At 39.0% G+C, this 21,405-nt stretch overlaps 2 protein-coding genes across 3 annotated transcripts in view; one reads left to right on the forward strand and one right to left on the reverse strand.

Moving 5' to 3' along the window:
• The window catches only part of ndst3 (N-deacetylase/N-sulfotransferase (heparan glucosaminyl) 3), a 71,934-nt gene extending 62,580 nt beyond the window's left edge, over positions 1 to 9,354 (forward strand). The window contains exons 11-14 of the mRNA XM_060892240.1: positions 1,178 to 1,348; positions 1,911 to 2,020; positions 3,230 to 3,332; positions 8,502 to 9,354. Coding sequence (XP_060748223.1) covers positions 1,178 to 1,348; positions 1,911 to 2,020; positions 3,230 to 3,332; positions 8,502 to 8,621 — 504 coding nt within the window. The 3' untranslated portion in view covers positions 8,622 to 9,354. The remainder of the gene's footprint in view (positions 1 to 1,177; positions 1,349 to 1,910; positions 2,021 to 3,229; positions 3,333 to 8,501) is intronic.
• An 829-nt stretch (positions 9,355 to 10,183) lies between these two features.
• Positions 10,184 to 21,405, reverse strand: part of prss12 (serine protease 12) — a 28,961-nt gene continuing 17,739 nt past the window's right edge. For both annotated transcript variants that reach the window (XM_060864543.1, XM_060864544.1), the window contains exons 12-13: positions 20,338 to 20,636; positions 10,184 to 15,557 (exon numbers count right to left, since the gene is read on the reverse strand). In XM_060864543.1, coding sequence (XP_060720526.1) covers positions 15,253 to 15,557; positions 20,338 to 20,636 — 604 coding nt within the window. In that variant the 3' untranslated portion in view covers positions 10,184 to 15,252. The remainder of the gene's footprint in view (positions 15,558 to 20,337; positions 20,637 to 21,405) is intronic.

Below are 21,405 nucleotides of genomic sequence, written 5' to 3' on the forward strand. Positions count from 1 at the left end.
ACTAGCTAACACACTCAGGTTTGGTTGTACTAACTAGCCTGCTTCTGTTAGCAGGGAAGATGACCTCATAGGAATGTGACTCAAAAAGCTAGCTAGACTTAGCAATAAATATTATTAACAATATTATTATGTTTGTATGAAATCCTAAAAATCCTCTAAGAAATCCTGTCAGGTTAAATCATGTTAATTAGCTGGTTATAGTAATCACTGGTTGAAATAAACACTTGAAATCCCCTAAGAAATTCTGTGAAGTTTAATTATATTAGACATATTTCTAGCCTTAGCAATGAAGACTTTAAACATTCAGAAATGTGACTTTGAAAAAAAAATTCTGCAATCTTGTGATAATATATACTCTAGCTGGCTAGTGTTTGCAGTGAAGTTTTGGAATGTAGCTTAAAATGCTTATTCAGAAAGCCTGTCTAGTTGGTCCCTGTTGGCTAATTAGCTAGTGTTAGCAATGACAACTATGGATATTTATGAACATTGCTGTTGTGTTTGTGCTTCCAACACCTTGTTTCACCTTTTCTGGTTGTTGATTTAACAACTTTTCCACCTCATCCAAGTGTGAAAATCTTTTTTAAACTTTTTTTTGAATCCTAGGCTTTTCCAGTACCACTTTTTTCTTGTGTAGGTTTGCATTCTTTATTAGTTAGCAGTCTATTAGTTGGTATGAATGAAAGTATAACAGGCTTAAGCCGAGTGAGTCAGAGAAAGAGAGAGTAAGACAGAATGGTAAGGAGGGTTTTTTTTTTAGCGAGAGAGAGAGAGAGAGAGAATGGAAGAGATGGAATGACAAAGTGGGAGTGAGGAAAAAAAATCTCATCAGCAGCATGCCTCAGGAGGTCCTAGCATGCGATGATTACCAGCAGCGAGAACATGGAAAAGAAAGAGAGCTTTCGATCCCATTTCCCCTCTTAATATATATGTGTGTGTGTGTGTGTGTGTGTGTGTGTGTGTGTGTGTGTGTGTGTGTGCGGACACGTGTGTGAGCGCGCGCCAAAACCAGTTACCTAAAATGGATGCTAGTCCTTGTAGCATGTTTCCTGGCTGTGAACATTCCAACACTGGGTCTTTAAACTTTGAGCTTTTATTGTACACAAATCTAACTTCTGTTACACACACAACACACTCACTTTCGTTTTCATCTTCCTCTCACTCTGCGTTGCCATGGCAGCACCAGAGGGCCCATGAGGACCGGGCAGCGCTTCGATATAACTTCTACGAGGTGATTTCAGCTAATCAACACTCTCCATCAGAATTACGGTCGCTGCAGAACCGCTGCCTTGTCCCTGGTCTCTACGCCACACACCTGGAGAGATGGCTCACCTACTACCCACCTGGCCAGGTATACATTCTCACAGACACAGCTTATGAAATGAAACAAAATGGATAGAATACATGCAGAAAAACAATTCCAAAGCGTGCCACATTTTTACTGAAAGTGCTATGCCAAGACAGGTTTCGTTTCATTGCAAAAGTAACAGAGTTTCCGACTAGCTTTAGCATCACTTCAAGCATTATTAGCTGAAGTTAGCTAGCTATTTACTTTGGATTGTTACAATATGATGATTTAGTAAGGCTGTGGGTGCTCCCTCTGGTGGCTCCTCTCCTTCCTCTGAACTTTCATCTTACCTTAAAGCTCACCCTAGTTGCTTTAAGTTGTTTTTCCAGTGCAAACACAACACACACAAAATCCAGGTTTATTCTGTAAGATTTCTGTGCTTTATGCATCAATGTGTTTCCTCCATTTTGGCAAAAACATGCTAGTCTACAGTAGTGTGCGACTCCATCTCACACCCAGCTTTTCCTGGGATAGAATACTTAAAGGCATTTCTATGGATTACAAATACACATGCAAACATAGAATTTTACAGAGCTTGTAGTTCATTGTGTGTGTGTGTGTGTAGTTAATGATAATAGATGGACAGCAGTTGAGGAACGATCCAGCAGCCGTGATGGACGAGGTGCAGAAGTTCCTGGGCATCTCTCCATACTTTAGCTACTCACAAGCTCTCACGTGAGTTTAAGCACCGAACACACACACACACACACGACATTTTATGGGTGGCATAATCATAGATTTGTTACTAACACTCAATTGCGGTCAGTTCGATTACACTCGCTCTCACCTGATTACAGCAAATGAGATCAATGCTGATCCGAGTAACTCGGCTATGAGCCGTTATTGCTGGACCTGAACACAGCTGAAATTCAGCTCAGGAGCCTGTAATTAAAAACAACTCATTACACATTTCCTCTGCCGCTCCCCCCCCCCATTCGGTTTAATTAAGAGACATTTGGCAGCTCTGTTCTCTAGTGACTCTCTAGGCTTCTAGAGTGAGTACAGGAAAACACATTTATATGACAATTAGCTTCTTGCCAAAAAAAAATACTCACAATCTCAATCTCTCTCTCTCTCTCTCTCTCACTCACTCACTCACTTGCACACACACTGGAACTTATACTGGAACTTTTGGGACTAGAAATCTGTTACTTTTCCTTTTTCGTTTGGCCAATGTCCACATTGCATATGCATAATAGAACCTGTTAAATGTTGGCAGCAATAGAAACTAATGGAACTAATGGTACATACACACACACACACGCACACACACACAAAGGAAGAAAAAAAAAGCCCTGAGGTCTGGTGATGCTTTCAAAAACAACTTCCTGTTTAATTTATCAACATGCATTGAGTTTTTTTTTTTCCTTTTCAAAACAAAATTGATTTGTAAGGAATAAAAAAAACCATTAATGCTACTGTAGGATGTCGCAGCCTGTAGGATGTCGAAGGAACAAAAAAAAAAAAAGAATTCAGTGTGCATATGTGAGTTTGTTTGAGTAAAATCTGTGCTGGCAGAATCGATTGTGCTTTGGGGTGTTTGTACTGTACTGTAGTTCAAGCGTTCACATGTAATCTGTGTTTACAGCTCAGGCAGCAGACTAATTAACACCCCGGCCCACACTTCCCATCACACCCCTGCTCAACCACTCCAACCCACACAAACACACACACACACACACACACACAAACACACACAGTGTTTATCAAACCTAACCATGTCGCCTCTGACAGCCAGACAAGGTTACGCCTGACATCTGTCAGCCTGTGTGTGTGTGTGTGTGTGTGTGTGTACGTTGTCCATATGAGGTGGATTTACTTCTCGAAATGAGATGACATGATTGAGTTCTCATCCCTCATTTCTCTCTATTCCTGTCTCCACAGATTCGATCCTCAGAAGGGTTTTTGGTGTCAGCTGCTGGATGGAGGCAGAACTAAGTGTTTGGGCAAAAGCAAAGGTCGCAAATATCCTCCTATGGATGCTGAGGTAAAAAATAATATAGCTATCGAGCCTGTGGTTTTTAGACCCAGCAGCCTGTTTGCTGAGTGTGAGTCAGAGCTGAGTTGATTCATTTGAACTTCTGACTCTTTTGATTCATTGTTTGGTTTAGTTTCAGATAATTAAAGGAAACTGTAAAGAAAAAAAAAATCCATTGTTTATTCTCACTTTGTTTTTGTCCGCCCGAATATCCACAGCAAATAAAAATTTTTTCACATACACAACATATAGGATATAGTGAAATGTTCTTCGACTAGAATAAAAATAGAAATGGTTCCAATAGAAATTGAATTATATGTACAGTTGCAATAAAAATGAAAGCACCTCAGAAAAAAGAAGGCTGCAACCCAAAAATACAAGTTCATATAGGTTTGTGCCTAAACAAGAGTAAATACACTGTAAAAAGTGTATATACATGAGAATTTGATGTTCCATGTACAGGGAATCAAATCATTCCGGCGCTTCAATGAACTGAATCATTTTCAACCATTTTCACTTTACATGTTTGAAGAAATGAATCATTTCATGTTCTTGAATCGAATCATTCTATGTACACTTGACAGAATCATTTCATGTTTGGTGAATCGAATCATTTCATGAATCGAATCACTTTACTGAATCAAAAAATTACAAAAAAAAAAAATTACAGAACGTTCTCGCCTAACAATTTGCTGTTCAGAAATATTTTAAATGACTTTAAACCATCTGACTAAACCCTTTACGAAACTAAACTCTTGTATCTGGTTGTTGATTCCTTAGACCTTTTCACCACTTGAAATCGTTCCCCTGGGTGATTCTAAACCCTGAGTAAAGGGAATCCTGCCTTCATTCATTCATTCATCTACCGCTTATCCGAACTACCTCGGGTCACGGGGAGCATCTCAGGTGTAATCGGGCATCAAGGCAGGATACACCCTGGACGGAGTGCCAACCCATCACAGGGCACACACACACACACTCTCATTCACTCACGCAATCACACACTAGGGACAATTTTCCAGAGATGCCAATCAACCTACCATGCATGTCTTTGGACCGGGGGAGGAAACCGGAGTACCCAGAGGAAACCCCCGAGGCACGGGGAGAACATGCAAACTCCACACACACAAGGTGGAGGCGGGAATCGAACCCCGACCCTGGAGGCGAACGTGCTAACCACTAAGCCACCGTGCCCCCCGGAATCCTGCCTTATGTTTTTTAAGTTTTCACACTGTTCACACTTTACCCTGGGTTAAAAATCAGTCCTGGCTCTTTATAATCTCACATTTCCGAAAACCATCAATTAACCTCCTCCTTTTTTGCATTCGCATATTTGCCCATCAACAACACTGCATTATTATCTTCGAAAGCTTTGTAATCTTCTTTTGGCCTCGTTTCTATAGTAACAACTTATACATGGACTAAATCTACACAGCGTGGTGAAGAAACTCATCACATCACCCTGCTATTGACTTCATTATTTGATTATTCTAACAACTCAGACTCATGCAGCTCAATAATCAAACCAGAATATAAGGGGATGTTCGCTGTGCAGAAATGTAGTTGTCGGTTTGAATATTAGTCCTTGTTTATAGCCCAATTATATATACATTATATCCTTCTTTGATGGGCAGTGAGCTCGACAGATCAGGCTCATTTCACCATCTCATATTAACGTAATGAAATCGAAAAACAGTTTCACAGAGAACACTCCGTCCTTATTACAGGCTTTATGTCCACTTTTATGTAGAAATAAAACTGACTAATAGATATTTTTTAGGGGAAGGGAGTCAGGTTTGATCACCTACAGACATTCTCCGTCTGCTGGATTCTGCATTTTATAAATACTAAATAATTAATAAATGCTGTTTATCAGATCATACAACCACATTTAAGGAAGAAATTGTGTATCGATGTTAGGATGCAGACGGACGTTACTGAATATTTTTGTTTTTTTTATGAATTGTCATCTGTTCAATTGATATTTTATTATGATTTAATAGGAATAATTTTATACTGTAGAAAAAAAAAAAATTTAATTAGAAATCGTTAGCCCCGCCCCTCTAACATTACATCATCGTTGAGCGTCTTACATGTTCCTCGTTCTACACAACAATCCTTCAGCTTAGAATTTTAAACGTGTGCATTGTTCATACTACACAGGGCCATAGAGTAGTGTATAAGTACACAATTTTGGACGTGCTCTATAGTGCTCTTGGATGGGGGAAAGGGGTGGGGTCAAACAGTTAAAAAAAAAAACGTAGACAAAGCATTTTAATCTTAATCAGATCCATCTCGTTAAGGTATAGAAGCGTAATCTCAACAAACGAAGAGAAATCTTTTCTTATGCCCCATGCTATGAGTTCTATGGTGTAGGAATATCTGCAGCGCCCCCTGTTGAGCTGATAGCGAAAATGCTTTGATTGGGAAGGAAGAATTAATTAAGGAAGCATTTTTTCTTTATTGAGCATGCGTTTAATAAGTTTGCTCGTGCAATGTGTTCAGTATCCACAGCCGGCAGCGTGGTGGTTCTTCGTGTGTAGAGATTCTACACAGGAAAGAAGTTACATAAAATATGTTCAAGCTTGTTACATAAAAAAAATTGATTTGAAAGTTGCTCATGAAACATATTTATGTGAGCTGTCCAGCAAACACACGTAATCCTACACACCCCAAGGCTCTGTGTGTGTGTGTGTGTGTGTGTGTGTGTGTGAGCGAGAGAGAGAGAGAGAGAGAGAGAGAGAGAGAGCTTTTATAGAAAACCAAAAATGGCAGTCTTTAGGACCTGGTACTTTTATCATTAATGATTACACCCTTGTGAACATAGACTGGCCTTTGAATATATATTATTTATAAGAAAATAAATTAATAGCTCTGAATAAATAATTATCTTTTAACCAGCGTAACCTCTCACTCACTGTGTGTGTGTGTGTGTGTGTGTGTGTGAGAGAGAGAGAGAGAGAGAGAGAAAGGACACAGCAGCGGTGATATAAGGCCCATCTGTCTATTCGTCTCTCGCCCATTTTTCTTCATTTTGCACTCATCCCTCTCTCATTTCTCTCTGTCTCTCTTGCTCTCATTTGTTATCGCCTCAGATGCAGATCTCCACATGACAATCAGCAGCTCGCACCACAGTCACACACACACACGCAAGTACACACATACACACACAGTTTCATAAGCACATGATAAAGCTGTTCCCAATACGATGTTAAAAAGCATCAGGGTTTAGCAGCTGTTACTTTAACATCGATGATAAAGACACTGAAATTCAGAATAACGGGTCAGGGACAGACTGAATTTTTTGATTTGTGAATCCAGACTCTGATTTATTCCTTTTTAAATAGAGTGTTTTTTTGTTTTTTGTTTTTTTTTACAGGACAGCATTAGGGTGGACTGATGTGATGTTACATTATGTGATATTATATTTAGCCTTATTAATAACATGGATGGGGGGGCACGGTGGTTTAGTGGTTAGCACGTTCACCTCACTCCTCCAGGGTTGGGGGTTCGATTCCCACCTCCACCTTGTGTGTGTGGAGTTTGCATGTTCTCCCCGTGCCTCGGGGGTTTCCTCCGGGTACTCCGGTTTCCTCCCCCGGTCCAAAGACATGCATGGTAGGTTGATTGGCATCTCTGGAAAATTGTCCGTAGTGTGTGAGTGTGTGAGTGAATGAGAGTGTGTGTGTGTGCGTGTGCCCTGTGATGGGTTGGCACTCCGTCCAGGGTGTATCCTGCCTTGATGCCCGATGACGCCTGAGATAGGCACAGGCTCCCCGTGACCCGTCACAAAGATGAGTGAATGAATGAATGAATGAATGAATGAATAACATGGATGCAGTTATTCAATCAGTGAATCATGTGAAATGTCCTATTCTGGTCTTCACCTGTCTGGTCCACTACAGCCTAAGGTTCCTGTTCTTGGTTGGCAAGAACACAAGCCGATGTGTTGCGGATGCTTCCTGAGATGCTTTTCTGCTCACCACAGTTGTAAAAAGTGATTATTGGAGCTATCGTAGCCTTCCTGTCAGCTCGACCGAGTCTGATCTGTCATCAACCAATCGCACCATTCTGTGAACAAGTGATTGTATTTTGAACAAATCTTTTTAAGTGAACGATTCGTCCATGTGACTGCTTTAGCAGCTTTTTCCTGACTGGAGTAGAGACTGTGGTGTGATTCAGCACAAACTGAACGAACAAACCTGGACTCGGATGCGAGCGTTACAGGTTCAACAAGAGAAGAAGGGGGCGGAGTCATGCTGTAAAGAGAATAGCACTTGAACATTGTAGTTGTTTTATACCTGCACATGAAGAATGATTACAGTTTGCAAGGATTATTGATGACAAAAAAAAAAATCATAAAACATGATGTCGAATGATTTTGCATATTTTTTTCCCCAAACTTAACAGTTGACTAAATATATTAATATAATTGATTTGTTGTTGTCATTTGAGGTGAAAATACTGCATTTGTAGATATGTACAATTTTATAACAACGAAACAGCAAGGGTCACTGATGTATCCGAACGAATCTAAACGAATTAGCGAATGAGTCTGTCGAAATCAGTGATTGAATCTAAACGAATCAGTGAATGAGTCTGTCGAAATCAGTGATTGAATCTAAACGAATCAGTGAATGAGTCTGTCGAAATCAGTGATTGAATCTAAACGAATCAGTGAATGAGTCTGTCGAAATCAGTGATTGAATCTAAACGAATCAGTGAATGAATCTGGAAAAAAAATCAGTGAACAAATCTGAACAAACCTGAATGTAAACAAATCATTTTGGTAAGAAGAATCAAATTATTTGAATCAGTGAACGAATCTCAATGAATCAATGAACAAATCTGAACGAATCTGATTGAATCATTTGGATGAATCAAACGATTCAAATCACTCAGATTAATCGAAATGACCAGCCCTGATGTACAGACTGTTGTGTGTCTGGCACCAGCAACCACGTCAGTATTAAAGTCAGTGAGTTCACTGAGACTTTATTCCCATTCTGATGTTCGATGTGAACATTATCTGAAACTCTTGACCTGTATCTGCAAGATTTTATGCATTGCACTGGTGCCACATGATTGCCTTATTGGATGACTGCATGAACATGGTGAATTAATGAGACTCATTAATCATCTCTCTCACTCTTTTTCTTCCTCTGTCTCTCCATCCAGTCTCGACTTTTCCTGTCTCATTTCTACCGGGATCATAACATTGAGCTGTCGAAGCTCCTCCATAGACTCGGCCAGCCTCTCCCAGCGTGGCTCCGCGAAGAACTACAAAAGGTCAGGTAGCATTTAATCCACTGACCCTGCCGCTCTTCAGGTCAACCGTCATGGGGTCATGACCTCAAAGGACACTGCACCTGGAAGGACAGAGGCAAAAGCTGGACAGAAGGCCAGTGAGCAGCACTGCTGGACCAGAAGAAGTGCTGGATTGTTGGAGTGATACTGCAAAGGCAAATACATGGAGATTGAGAGAGAGGCTGAGTGTAAGACCATGAACTGGTTTTATTCCATAATGTATTCAAATCCAAAATGGGAATTCTTCATTCTCACATTTTAATTTTTTTTTAACAGTGTATACTTAAATAAGAATCAATCTGACTATGATGCTGAAATAAAACCAGTTCTCATTGACAGTCTCTGTTACAGCTCCATGCTCTGGTCATATCAAACATCATCACGTGCGAAAGGTTAAACAAACCTAACAAGACCTTTTTTTTTTTTTTACTTTTTTTTATTACTGACATGACCTCTGCTTGAATAATCTTCTCACTTAAACATAAACTCTTTAGCAAACAGCAGGCAAGAAGACGAACAGGACACGGATCCAGGGGTGAAGCTGCTGGTTAAAGGAGTGTCACAGCTCTGAATCTTAACAATGGAGCTCGATGGACTCGGAATGGAAGCGAGGGAAATAAATACATTTGTTCTGAATTAACATGAAATGGAAGCGCTCACTGGTGATGCAATGCTGAGAGCTGTGTGTGTGTGTGTGTGTCTGTCTGAAAGTTACCTGCTCTTTATTTTTTTTTTTCGCCTCATTTGAGCAGAACTGCTTTGGAAATCTGTACAGAATATATTATAAATATGTATTAAACACTGGAAATATGTTTTAATAACACCGTCATATTTGTCATTTTATGTGTTTGTTCAACACACTTGCTTTTTCAGCTACAATGCTTCCCAAATCTATTACAGTAGATCGAAGCGTTATTGAATTCGACTCGATCCGAAGATGATAAACTTCCTTGTCATAATGTCATTGTTTCTATAGCAACAACACGAGCGCTGCACGTAAACGAATATCTCCACGTACTAAAAATCTTTTTTTTAAAATGTGTATTGGAAAGAAGAAAAAAAACAATTGTTGCTCTGGTTGTTTCCTGTGAGGAAGGAGTCTCCAGTTTCAGTGGTTTGGAACACTTTTTTTAATTATTATTATTATTATTATTATTATTATTAGTTGATGCTTGTTCAGCTGTAGCTACTACTGTAGTGTAGCAAAAACAGGAAGTTGCTACACAGTTAGATAATTGTTGTGGTATAAGCAGAGTAAAATACTACACACAAATAATTTATAATTTATTTAAGGCCTAAATGCTAACACACATCGTTCTTCGCTTCACATATAGACCATTAGCTTGATGGAGCTTTAACACAAAACTGGAATAAAAGTCCACATTAACATCTATCCATAAGTACTGATGTGTTTTGGATGAATAGTCCTTCGTTTTATTTATGAAAAGGCAAAAAAAAAAGTTGTAATGGATGTGTCTGTCCATCAGGTGGCGTTGCAGTCACGCTGGCGAGCAAGGAATTTTCTTCAGACCTAGACAAGAAACAGACCAGTCTAGTACCTTAATATTTATTACCCTGTGTGTATTTTTTCTTTCTTTTTACGTGGTAAACATAGCATTAAATTAATGAGATGGTACTCAAAAGACTGGTTTTAACTCAGCGCTCAGTTTCACTCAGCTGGCACTTACTACTTAAAAAATATTAAAAACTTAAAACAGTTTGTTACATAACAGTTGCTGTTAGCAGAGATACAAAGCACAGTGAGAAGAAAAGAAGCTCCAAAAATTCCTGTAAAGGTAGAAGGAGTGTTATTTAATACCCAAAAGGACAAAAAATCTGGAACGTTCAACACAAAAACATTGAGAAAGTTTTCTCCTCTTCTTCAATTCATTTCTACTCTCTCACTCTCTCTCTCTCTCTCTCTCTTTTCCCTCTCATTCTTTCTCAAACCTCAGAGAAAACTCCTCTCCTTTCACAAGTGGGTGCTGACACCTAAAACAGCCTCAGTGAAACAAAGAGCTTGTGTCCCGAAGACTGATATTCACGTCTACTTGGTGTTCAGACAGCAACGGCAGCCATTTTAGAAATGCTAACACACATTTGTGTTCTTACAGTATCTGTAGGCTCGAACGCTAAAGCGCTGACACGCTACAGGAAGCAATATTAAAAAAAAATTATATCTATAACAATAAAATAAAAAAAATACAATGATCAAAAAGTAAAAAAATAAAGCGAATCGATAAAATAAATCGTGTTATGTTTTGTAGCTAGCATGCAGTGTTACCATTGAATGTGTACAGCTGCTAAGTAACCAACTAGCAAGAAAGTTAGCTCATAATTAGGCTACAACAGTGCTTTCCCTTGTGATATTCGTTGTATTGGTGTGAACAAGTTTTCTTGAAATATGTGCCAAATAGAGTTCCTTACACAAGGGCAAGTAATGCCAAATACTGCTCTCTGTTCAAAATCTATACAGTTAATATACCAACAATGCTAAGTACTGTGCTTAGAAGCTAAGTTCATTTTAACAAGTAAAGTTAGCACATACTTAACAATGATTAAACTGTGACATACATAAAACATAAAGGCTATTCTCCTTGGTTACCTGGTTTTTAAAAAAATGATTGGCTTTGAAACACACACACACACACACAGACACACAGACACACACACACACACACACACTGACTTGTGTTTGTGGTGTAAACAGGAAGAAGTTGTAGTACAGACTGAGCTAGCAAACAGTCTCAATTTGTCACACACCAGCATTTTTCTAATGACAACTTGCCAGAGTTCTGTCAGAATTCACAAAATTGTTACACTCACACACACACTCACACACACTCACACACACTGCACTTGAGCGAGGTTCGGCTGGGTTTGCTTGGCAATGCATGTTGAATTCGGTGAATTTCTCATTCCTGAGAGAACCCTTGAGGTTTAAAACTGTTCACTCTCATTCTTTCTTTCTTTCTCTCTCTCTCTCTCACACACACACGCACACACCAATTCTCCAGTCTCTTCTTCTTTTTGCTGTGATTTTAAAAACATGAGTTCAGTATCTGTAAAGCCAGTTTTCACAAATCTCTAGTAAATATTTTAAATTCCTGTAATGATTCATCAGCGTGATGGATCGCTACTGAACACTGTCACACACTTTACGCTTACAACAATGAGCTAATGATATGAGTCACTATCATTCTTAGCGTTTAACGAAATTCATGAAATTTTATAAACATGAAAATGTAACCCCTCACATTCCAAAGCCATGTATTCTGATACTGAAGACTCCTTCCATAAACATTTGAATCTCGGATCATGTCAAGACACATTCATAGTGGAAATGTCTGTGATCTGATTCTGTTAAAGAAAACGAATCAACAAATTCCGACCAATCAGAATTAAGAATGTAATGACAAAAATGTATTCCCTAACTGTTAAACACGGCTTCCTAAAAGTTCGATGTTGTAAGATTTCAATGTGTATCATTTACCTGGAAACATTAGTATACGGTAGTGTTAAGTTAAAAAAAATAATAATAATTTTGTATATAATTGAATCAGAAATATTGTTTAGAGTAAAAGTTTACAGGTAAAAAACATGCACTTTTCTAAGTTAAACTGTTGATGGTACCGGCCAAACATCACAGAACATTATTTTTCTTCAATTTTTATTTTCTTTTAAGATCGTAAAATTTTATTTGTCACCAAAAAAATGAGGAATTACAAGCAAATCAAATTATAATATCTAATGAATACAAAATATTACAAAACTGAATGAAGTCTTTTTGTATAAATTGAATAAATGTAAGGTTTAAATCACAATGGAAACATTAAAAACATCAACACAAAGCTCACAAAATTCAGCCGAAGTGTTCTCACAGTTTGCAAAAAAACTTTTTTAGCTACATAAGTTAGCAGAGTTTGTGTCAGTTTAATGTAACCTTGGAAGTTTCACATCTTCGGTAGGAACTCCAGCTATTGAAGTTTAAACTCTTTACAATGCGCCATACCCTCCGCCTGAGCAACACAGGACTCTGACATCCTTTTATTGTAGTTTTTAATTGTATTTTGAATCGCTAAGTAAAAAAAAAAAAAGAAATTAAAAAGCGAAGTTAAGAAAAACATTGAGTTTGCAACAATTCTGAATTTTAACCTGAACGTAACATTTTTTAACTTCACTTTTCATCTGAAAATGTGTAAATTGCTACAAAACTGAAACGGTCAGCTATCCGCTAAATATGTTCTCGTTTGTTTTTTTCCCCCGTTTATTCATATTGCACTACACCAATACGATGTAAGACTTCCAGAAGATTCTTAATAGCACCAATACACTGTTACAGTGAACTTAATAAAGTAACAAAAACAGAAAATCAACTTGATAAATGGAATAAAATCATTAACATGAACATTAACATTGAATTGTAACTTAAAAAGTAAATGTAAACATCTTAAGTGAAGTTTTTTCCTTATGGGTTATTGTCTGTTTAATAGATTTGACAGACTGAACCCCAGATATGGTGTTTTTACATGTAAGTGTAATGTGAATAAAATTAGGCAATTCTGGGCATTATTACTGTTATTAGTGTTCAAGATTGTAAAAATTGTACGGACATTGTGCTAGAAATAATCGTGACCTGGAGAAATTTGTTTAACAACAACACAAATGTTAAGATCTGACTTTACAGCATGTAGCATGTCGCTGTCGGGCGGAAACCTCGTATGTCCAAATTTGGTCAATTTCATATTTTTTCACATATCGATGCTATTGGTCAGTCCCCACGTGGGTCTGTTATTTTTACAAGTTATTAACCAATCTAAAGTCTTGAAAATAGCTTGAGCACAAATCTCATAACTCCATTGGACACTTCAACTGTCCACCTCTTCCTCACTCCGCAGGAAAGCTTCGCGGCATATTTCTCCTCAAGAAGAGTCGCAACGAATCAACACGTCTTCTGAGGTAAATGTCTTCAAAACACTGGGCTCAAAGAAAAAAAATCTTGACCCCCGCTAGTTCTGGTGCTCGTCTGAGGACAGGAATTTAGCGCAAGACAATCCACTGCAACGTGGACTAAACCCTGTGCACTGCAGATAAGGTACGGCGTTTTTTTAATTTCCTGAAAAGTAACGGTTTTGGAGATACGAGGATTCCGCCCGACAGCGACGATATATAACACTTATGTACCTTATGGAAGTTACATTATAGCTTCAATTAGGAATTATATATTTAGGTTAAATATTAACAGAGAAATAACTTTTTCATGAGGCAATCAGGTGGGAAATTTGTCTGTAACGTGGACAGGAACTGAATAATAGTAATTTATTATTCCTCATATTAATCAAAGTTCAGAATATTGACATACGATATACGGCTTCAATCTCCTACAGTTAGAAACTCAGGTATATAACTATAACTAGTCATCACTATCTGTAAAATAACAATTCTATTCTAGTCATTTATAGTGTTAGAGTAAATCCTTCAGCAACGTTCACTCGTCTTTAATAATATCAGTAAATAAATCGTTTTGAAGCCGATGAGCCGGGTTTGTAAATGAAAACAGTTTTGCGGTGATTAATGTGATAGAGACTACGACGATCCATGCAGTAATACTCCTCCGGCTGTATGCCAGAAACCTATTAAGTGTTTCTTTTGTAATATATTTGACAGCGAAAGCCGCAAAAACTCCCACGCTGCTGATTCTTCAGTTCGCATAGTCTGTTATAATTATGATCGTCCTGAGGTTGTATACATTCTCACCATGTAGTATAACTTTGCTATTTGAACAGTTTTTTTTAGTGGCCATGGCTTAGTTCGACTCTTCAAATTGTATTAGCAAAATCGATTTGTTTCGATTTGTTTACACGAGAACTTGAATTGTTGAACTTGAGTGATACAAAATATGTATTTTTATTTATTTTATCTTGAAAGCTGATTGTCAGGCTCCTGTGTATGTGTGTTTTCTTGAGGCTTAATTGTATTATTTATTCCATGGGTTTGTTGTATATTTTATTTCTTTGGTACTTTTTAGTGAGCCGCATGCTAAAGTTCAATCGGCTTTATAATTCTTAAATCTGATTGGTCAGAAGGTGTTGATTGATTTAATACACATATACTGTATCTATGTATATATATTTTTTTATGTTCACTGAGAATTTAGTGCAAATGTCTTCGAGCTTGTGTGAGTCATTCCTCACGGATGTAAGCACGTCTCCCTCCCATTCGATGTTCTCATCACAGGCTCAAGCGCTCCAGGTGATGTCATCTTTCCAGGGAGGCGTTAACAGCGTCACCACCGTTGCGATGTTGTCCGATTCTTAGCGACGGCAGAGCATCTTTCGGACTGCCAGCTGTAGTGAGTAACATGAGTAACTAATCTATGTTTCATGCTCTGTAGTTAACTGTGCCCCTACATAGTGGTCCCTATAACCAAATCCATACAGTCTCTATGAGTGCTAGCACTAAAACTGATTAAAAAAAACAAAAACAAAGATGCTGTGCTCATGAGACAGCGCTACCGCGTTGTCTTCTACATGACAGCTACTACAGTTCTAACTCATTACCCTTGTTGGCCATGTTAAGCCAGCACCAACGACTCTCTGAGCTTTGTCGTTCATCTCGTCTCCTATTGGTTAGTGACCTTCGTGATCCAAGGCAAGAAGGCGGACACTTTGGTGTACACCCCCGGAGAGTCTTGTAGTCGGCACGCATGACCCCAGGACGTGACCCCGTACACAATCCAGCTCGCACCTCTCTCGCACACCAACGGGCCACCGCTGTCACCACGGCAACTGTCCACGTGCTGACCACTGAGGGCCGAGCCGGCACAGAGCATGCGGCTGGTTAGCTGGTTGCCGTAGTGACGCTCGCAATGGCGCTTGCCCAGGACCGTGATGGCTGCCTGCTGCAGGGTTTTGGAATACGCACGGCCTGAAGAAAAAACAGACACACACATACACACACACACACACACACACACAAGCGGATAGCTACTTAACACGTTTACATGCACTCCTATGATTTTATTGTGTACTGTACATACTCTATATGGAATACAGTTAGATGTATTTGATTTTTTTTTTTCTTCAGATTCTAAGCTCGTAACTTTGACTTTTCACCAAAAGGTGAAAACATTACCCATAAGCCACTGCAGCTTTGTGTTTGACATTTTTTTGACAATAAAAAAACTTATCTTCTTCTTCTTCTTTCGTCTTTTCCCTTCAGGGGTCGCCACAGCGAATCATCTCACTCCACCTAACCCTATCTTCTGCATCCTCAACACTTGCACCCACTAGCTTCAAATCCTCATTAATTACATCCATATACCTCCTCTTTGGCCTTCCTCTTTGCCTCCTGCCTGGCAGCTCCATGTCCAACATTCTCCTACCAATATACTCACTCTCCCTCCTCTGAACATGTCCAAACCATCTTAATCTCGCCTCCCTAACTTTGTCCCCCAAACGTCCAACATGGGCTGTCCCTCTGATGTACTCGTTCCTAATCCTGTCCAATCTTGTCACACCCAAAGAGAACCTCAACATCTTCAGTTCGGCTACCTCAAGCTCTGACTCCTGTCTCTTCTTCAGTGACACTGTCTCTAAACCATACAGCACGGCCGGTCTCACCACTGTCCTGTACACCTTCCCCTTGATTCTTGCTGATATTTTCCTATCACACAGAACTCCTGACACCTTTCTCCACCCACTCCAACCTGCCAACAGAGAAGTATGTCAGAGTGGTGCAGGACATGTATGAGAGGAGCAGGACAGTGGTGAGGTGTGCTGTAGGTCAGACAGAGGAAATAAAAAAACTTATCTACTTATTAAAAAGTAGATTAAAGTAGATTTTATTAAAACAGTGAAGCTGTTATATGTGTTGTTTACAATATTGAACCTCAGTTTGTAGCTACTTTTGACTTGCACATCGTTTTGCATTGTTTAAGATTCATATTAGAGGGTGACACGGGAGTGGATTTTCAAACCTCTCCCATCCCAATCCCGCAAAAAAATACAGGGGAAAATCCCATCCCGTCCCAATCCCAGATGAATGACTCCCATTCCCAAAACGTCAGCCTCTAGAAGTGAGCCCGACATAGTCATTTTTTTCCCCCACAGTAGTCGTTGCAGTGTGAGTTTCGGGTCCGACTCCATTTTTAATTTTCGCGGCTTCTAGAGAGTGCATGGGGAAGACGCCTTCTCTTATATTATTGGTGGTTGGCATACATTACTGCCACCAACTGTCACGGGTGTGTGGAGCACGACATTCATTTAACCAGCCATACCAATGCAAACAGATTATATTTTTATTTATATCAAAGGTATATTTGTGTATTCCCGGCCCCGCCCACTCCCGCTGACATTTTTTCCTGTCCCGCTCAAGTCATGTGATTAATAGTGATTTTGTTTCCCATCCCACGGGATTCTCATGACCCGCGGAAATCCCGAAAAAATGTCAGCCTCCAATTCATATCACATTAGTTCCATAGAATCAAACTGAATTGAATCATTATTGTGATTTGAATCGAATCGTGACTAAAGTGAATCGCTACACCTACAGTATGTACTGTATGTCTGAGATCTTGAAAAACTAGAATTTCCCAACATTTCAAAACTTCTTATTTTAATATCAATACTAGGGGTAAAAAATTAAGGCACGGAGACACAGACACACACCCAGACAGGACGTCTACGCAGAAACCCGTGCACACTTCACTTCGCATTTTGTCTTGTGCTCAGAAGTTGATCGAAAGGAATGCACCTGGAGCAACAAGCGCCATGAAATCATTCGATGCAGCTGACCGTCTTTAAACCAGCTCATAAATCAGGAAAGGCAAGCAGATCATGAACATTACACAGCAGACAGCTCTATGAAGACGTGCAGCACAGATGTGTGTGTGTGACGAGCAGGTGGCTGACGAGCATTTTATAATCCCACGGCCAAACCCCTGTGGCGTCTGACACGCAGAACCATGTCACGCTTTTTATCTTGGAAGTATAAGCTACTGTACTGTGTTCATTTATATGTGTGTGCGTGTGAGATACCTGACCCCAGCTGTTGGTATAAATATATGTGTCTGGTTACAAGAAATCCATTACTTTCTTTCCTCTATCCATCTTCTCCTCCGAATCCCCGCGACTACATGTTTTGTCAGTACAGTGTTTTCTTTAACTTTATCTGGACTCACAGCTGGATACGCATGACAGATCAAGCTACCCTGTCTTCCCAAACACACACACACAAGCCGACACCATCAGCCATATGATCCTTATAGCATTCATCTGTCTGTGATTAGGGTGTTGCTCTCTCTCTCTCTCTCTCTCTCTCTCTCTCTTGCTATTTTAAAAGCATTTTTAGCTCATGACATAAGTTAGTATAGTTATTATATATTATAGCATTTTTTTTATTTTTATTTTTTTATAATTTATTGTATGCCTTATTTACCCAAGTTTGTGGATACTGCTGGAATTTGTGAATTTCTCACAGGGATAAATAAAGTATCGATCACATTTGTTTAATTCTCATTACTCCAGGCTGCTTGCGGATGATCTTGAATTGTCGCCTCGCTGGCAAAAAAAAATCCAATTTATTTAATTGATTTTCACATAAAATACAAACAAAACACACGTTATGTTTCATGCCTTTATGTCATATTCTCAGTTATTCCCATGGATTTTGACCGACTCGTACACCGGACACCCGTTTTTAATGTTTTTTTTTTTTTTTTTTAAAAACACACTAATCGCCACACCACTGATTTAGGTTTACAGCACCGAGACATTCTGACGTGTTATGCAGCACTGGAAAATCTGACTTCCTGAATGAGTCACGGCTGTAGGCTTGAAGAAATTTTGGCATGCCACAAGCGACAGGGAAGAATCGTCATAAAGGATCTGGCCATAAAGGATATTATAGAGATACAAGACCCTTATAGAGATATCTATATAACTGACACAGCGATAGATTTTTAATCTCTTAAACCTATAAAATCACGGCAATAAGAGGCAGGTTGTAACACCTGCAGGTGTGCAGGTTGTTATTTCTCAATCTTAAGCTGCAATGTTGGAAATCTGTGAAAATGTGCAGAATTTTCAAATATTTCAACGTAAAACTTGTACCTGAGAGGTATAAATAAATACATATTTTACATTAAAAACTACCGAAATACATATTTATTTTGTTTAAATAGGTATAATACAAGATGTGTCTGTTGTTTGGCATTACAAAGAGGTTTTATTAAGAGGTTTTACATTTAGGTTTTATGTTACGCTTTATGTTTTGTTACAAACATTATAATAAAAATCATTTTTTCTGAATAAAAAAACAATGTGCATTTGGGCCTAATGAGAGAAGTTTTTTGTGTTAAATGCTTCGTGTTATCGATATATAGACTATTAAAGATTATTGATATGGATATTTGTTCGACTAAATCAATAAAACATAAAAAAAAAAAGATATTATTTAGTAAAAAGCAGACTGAATGAGATGAATGAATAAACGATAAATGAATAACAAATAATAGAGACTAGAGGGCCAATAAATTTGTACATATTTATGTTTGAAATGAACTACAATTACTCTTTAATGATTAATTATAAATTTATAGGTTAAAATGATTTATTTTACCAAACAAAGAACCGTAAAGAATTATCAATGTTTTTTTAGTAAATTAAAAAAATATATATATTTTATAGCATGTAAAATGTATATACAATTTTTTATTAGTATCTAACCTAAAACACAGTAGATCATCTATGTGTAGTTTAAGAAACGTTCTGCATGAGACTGGAGAAATGGTTTCTGAAGAAAGAGTTCTATAAAGCAAAAGTTATGGTGGGTGTGTGTGTGTGTGTGTGTGGTGTGTTTCTGTGTGGCGAGAAGCACAAACTCAATCTACGGTGTGAAATGATTCTGTCAAACTATTCTCAAGCCCTGTCAGTCCCACTTTCATACAGTCCCATCACATTTCATACTTGCTGACACACACACACACACAAACACACACAACCACACACACAACCACACACACAACCACACACACAACCACACACACAACCACACACACACACACAAACACACACAGGGGTCTGTGTGTCTTATTTACTTAAGATCGACACGGAAGAAATTGTATATTCTCTCCAGATTGTGAGTAGATTTCCTCTGAGTTTATTCGATAAGGTCATGTTGGCTTTGTTTAACAGATAACCTCAACAATAAACAAGCTCATGACTCGATGTTTATCAACATGGCAGAATCTGTGGAAGTTCATGTAGCGGTTACGCTAAGCGGAATTATGTTGTAATTTCAAGCGAACAGAATCTTTTTTTTAGATATTTCTCATCATATCTGAGGGAAATGTTGGTATTTCATATCTTTTAAGTGCCACTCTGTATTTGTATTATCTGTGTATGAAGCTAAATACCGACATCTTATAAATATCTGAGGGAAATGTTGGTATTTCAATCCTTTCTAATGTCAGTCTGTCTTTATACAGTATTTGTAAAAAGCTTAACAGCTACATGCTAAAACAATCACCTCAGATATTTCTTCATCATGTTGGTTTTCCTCATTCGTGGCACTTCGCTTAGCTTATGCTAAGTGTCTTATTAGGCACAAACAGTGATTTCGTGTCTAGCATGTTATAAATGTTGTAAATAAAAAAAGGCTATTATGTAGTAATGTAAGAAATGTCGGTTTATATTTTATCTCTTACCCGTGTCTCCCCAGCCAGTAATGTAGCACTTCGTCAAGTCCTTCGGAGCTCTTTCCCTCCATTCTGGCAAGCACACAGGAAGTACAGCGTGACTCTGGCGTACGCACTCTCCGCTTTGACCTCGGTGACCTCCGTGCCGCATCAGGCGCACCAGAGCGAGGTCGTAGTCGTTGCCCTGTGGACGATAGCGTGGATGCAGGACGATTTTGTCCACGGCGTATTCGTCCTCGTGTTCCTCTGGAACGAGGGTGTGATAATCGCCGACTCGTACTTTGTAGGTGCTTGTGCCATTACCGTACCTGAGAAGAAGAAAGACACAGGAAAAGATGGTTTTGATGCAATTTGATCTGAGAGCTAAACCTCAAATACGGCCCAAAGAGCGAGAACTTCAGTTCACTCGTACTGTAGACGTTATGCAGCACTACGTTAAAGCTGTCAACATGTCACTCAAATGACCTCCTCCTGGACCTGGCATGCGACTCAAATGACTCAAATGCCCTCAAATCAATCTCTCAGGAAGTTCCTGTCAACCAAAGCTGGATGCGCAGCGAAAGCAGAGATGCAGAGGAAGTTATCTTCTCGTTCCAAGCCCAACACCTTATACCATATAACATTTTCCAGAGGTCTTACTTTAACGTTCTCTCTATATAGTAGCATATCATGTGTAAAACAAATCTCAGCCTATAAAGTAAGTCATTGTTAAGTAATCAGGTCCTGCCAAGAAGGTTATACATGGCTGCTAATCTACACTGAGGTTTTAACTTGAGGCATGCGTGTAATATACTCTACACGGTATATTTAATCCGTGCCCGTGTTTTCTTTCCATAGTGTGTGAGCCTGTGAGGGGGCTAAAAGCTAAAAGTGTCGCTGCACAGCGGAAACGAAGCGTCCTTTGCCAGACAGGCGGCGCAGTGTCCCGTTACACGGTGAGGACTTTTTCCGGAAACGACGCTGCCTCCTTCGGAATGCCAGGCCACTTCCTAGCAGTGCCAGCGGCGGATCAGGATGGCATACCCCCAAGGGCCGCAACATTCCAAAGAGGGCAATCTAACATCAGATTTTTACCGT

Source organism: Tachysurus vachellii, chromosome 2 (assembly GCF_030014155.1).
Source record: "Tachysurus vachellii isolate PV-2020 chromosome 2, HZAU_Pvac_v1, whole genome shotgun sequence".
NCBI lineage: Eukaryota > Metazoa > Chordata > Actinopteri > Siluriformes > Bagridae > Tachysurus > Tachysurus vachellii.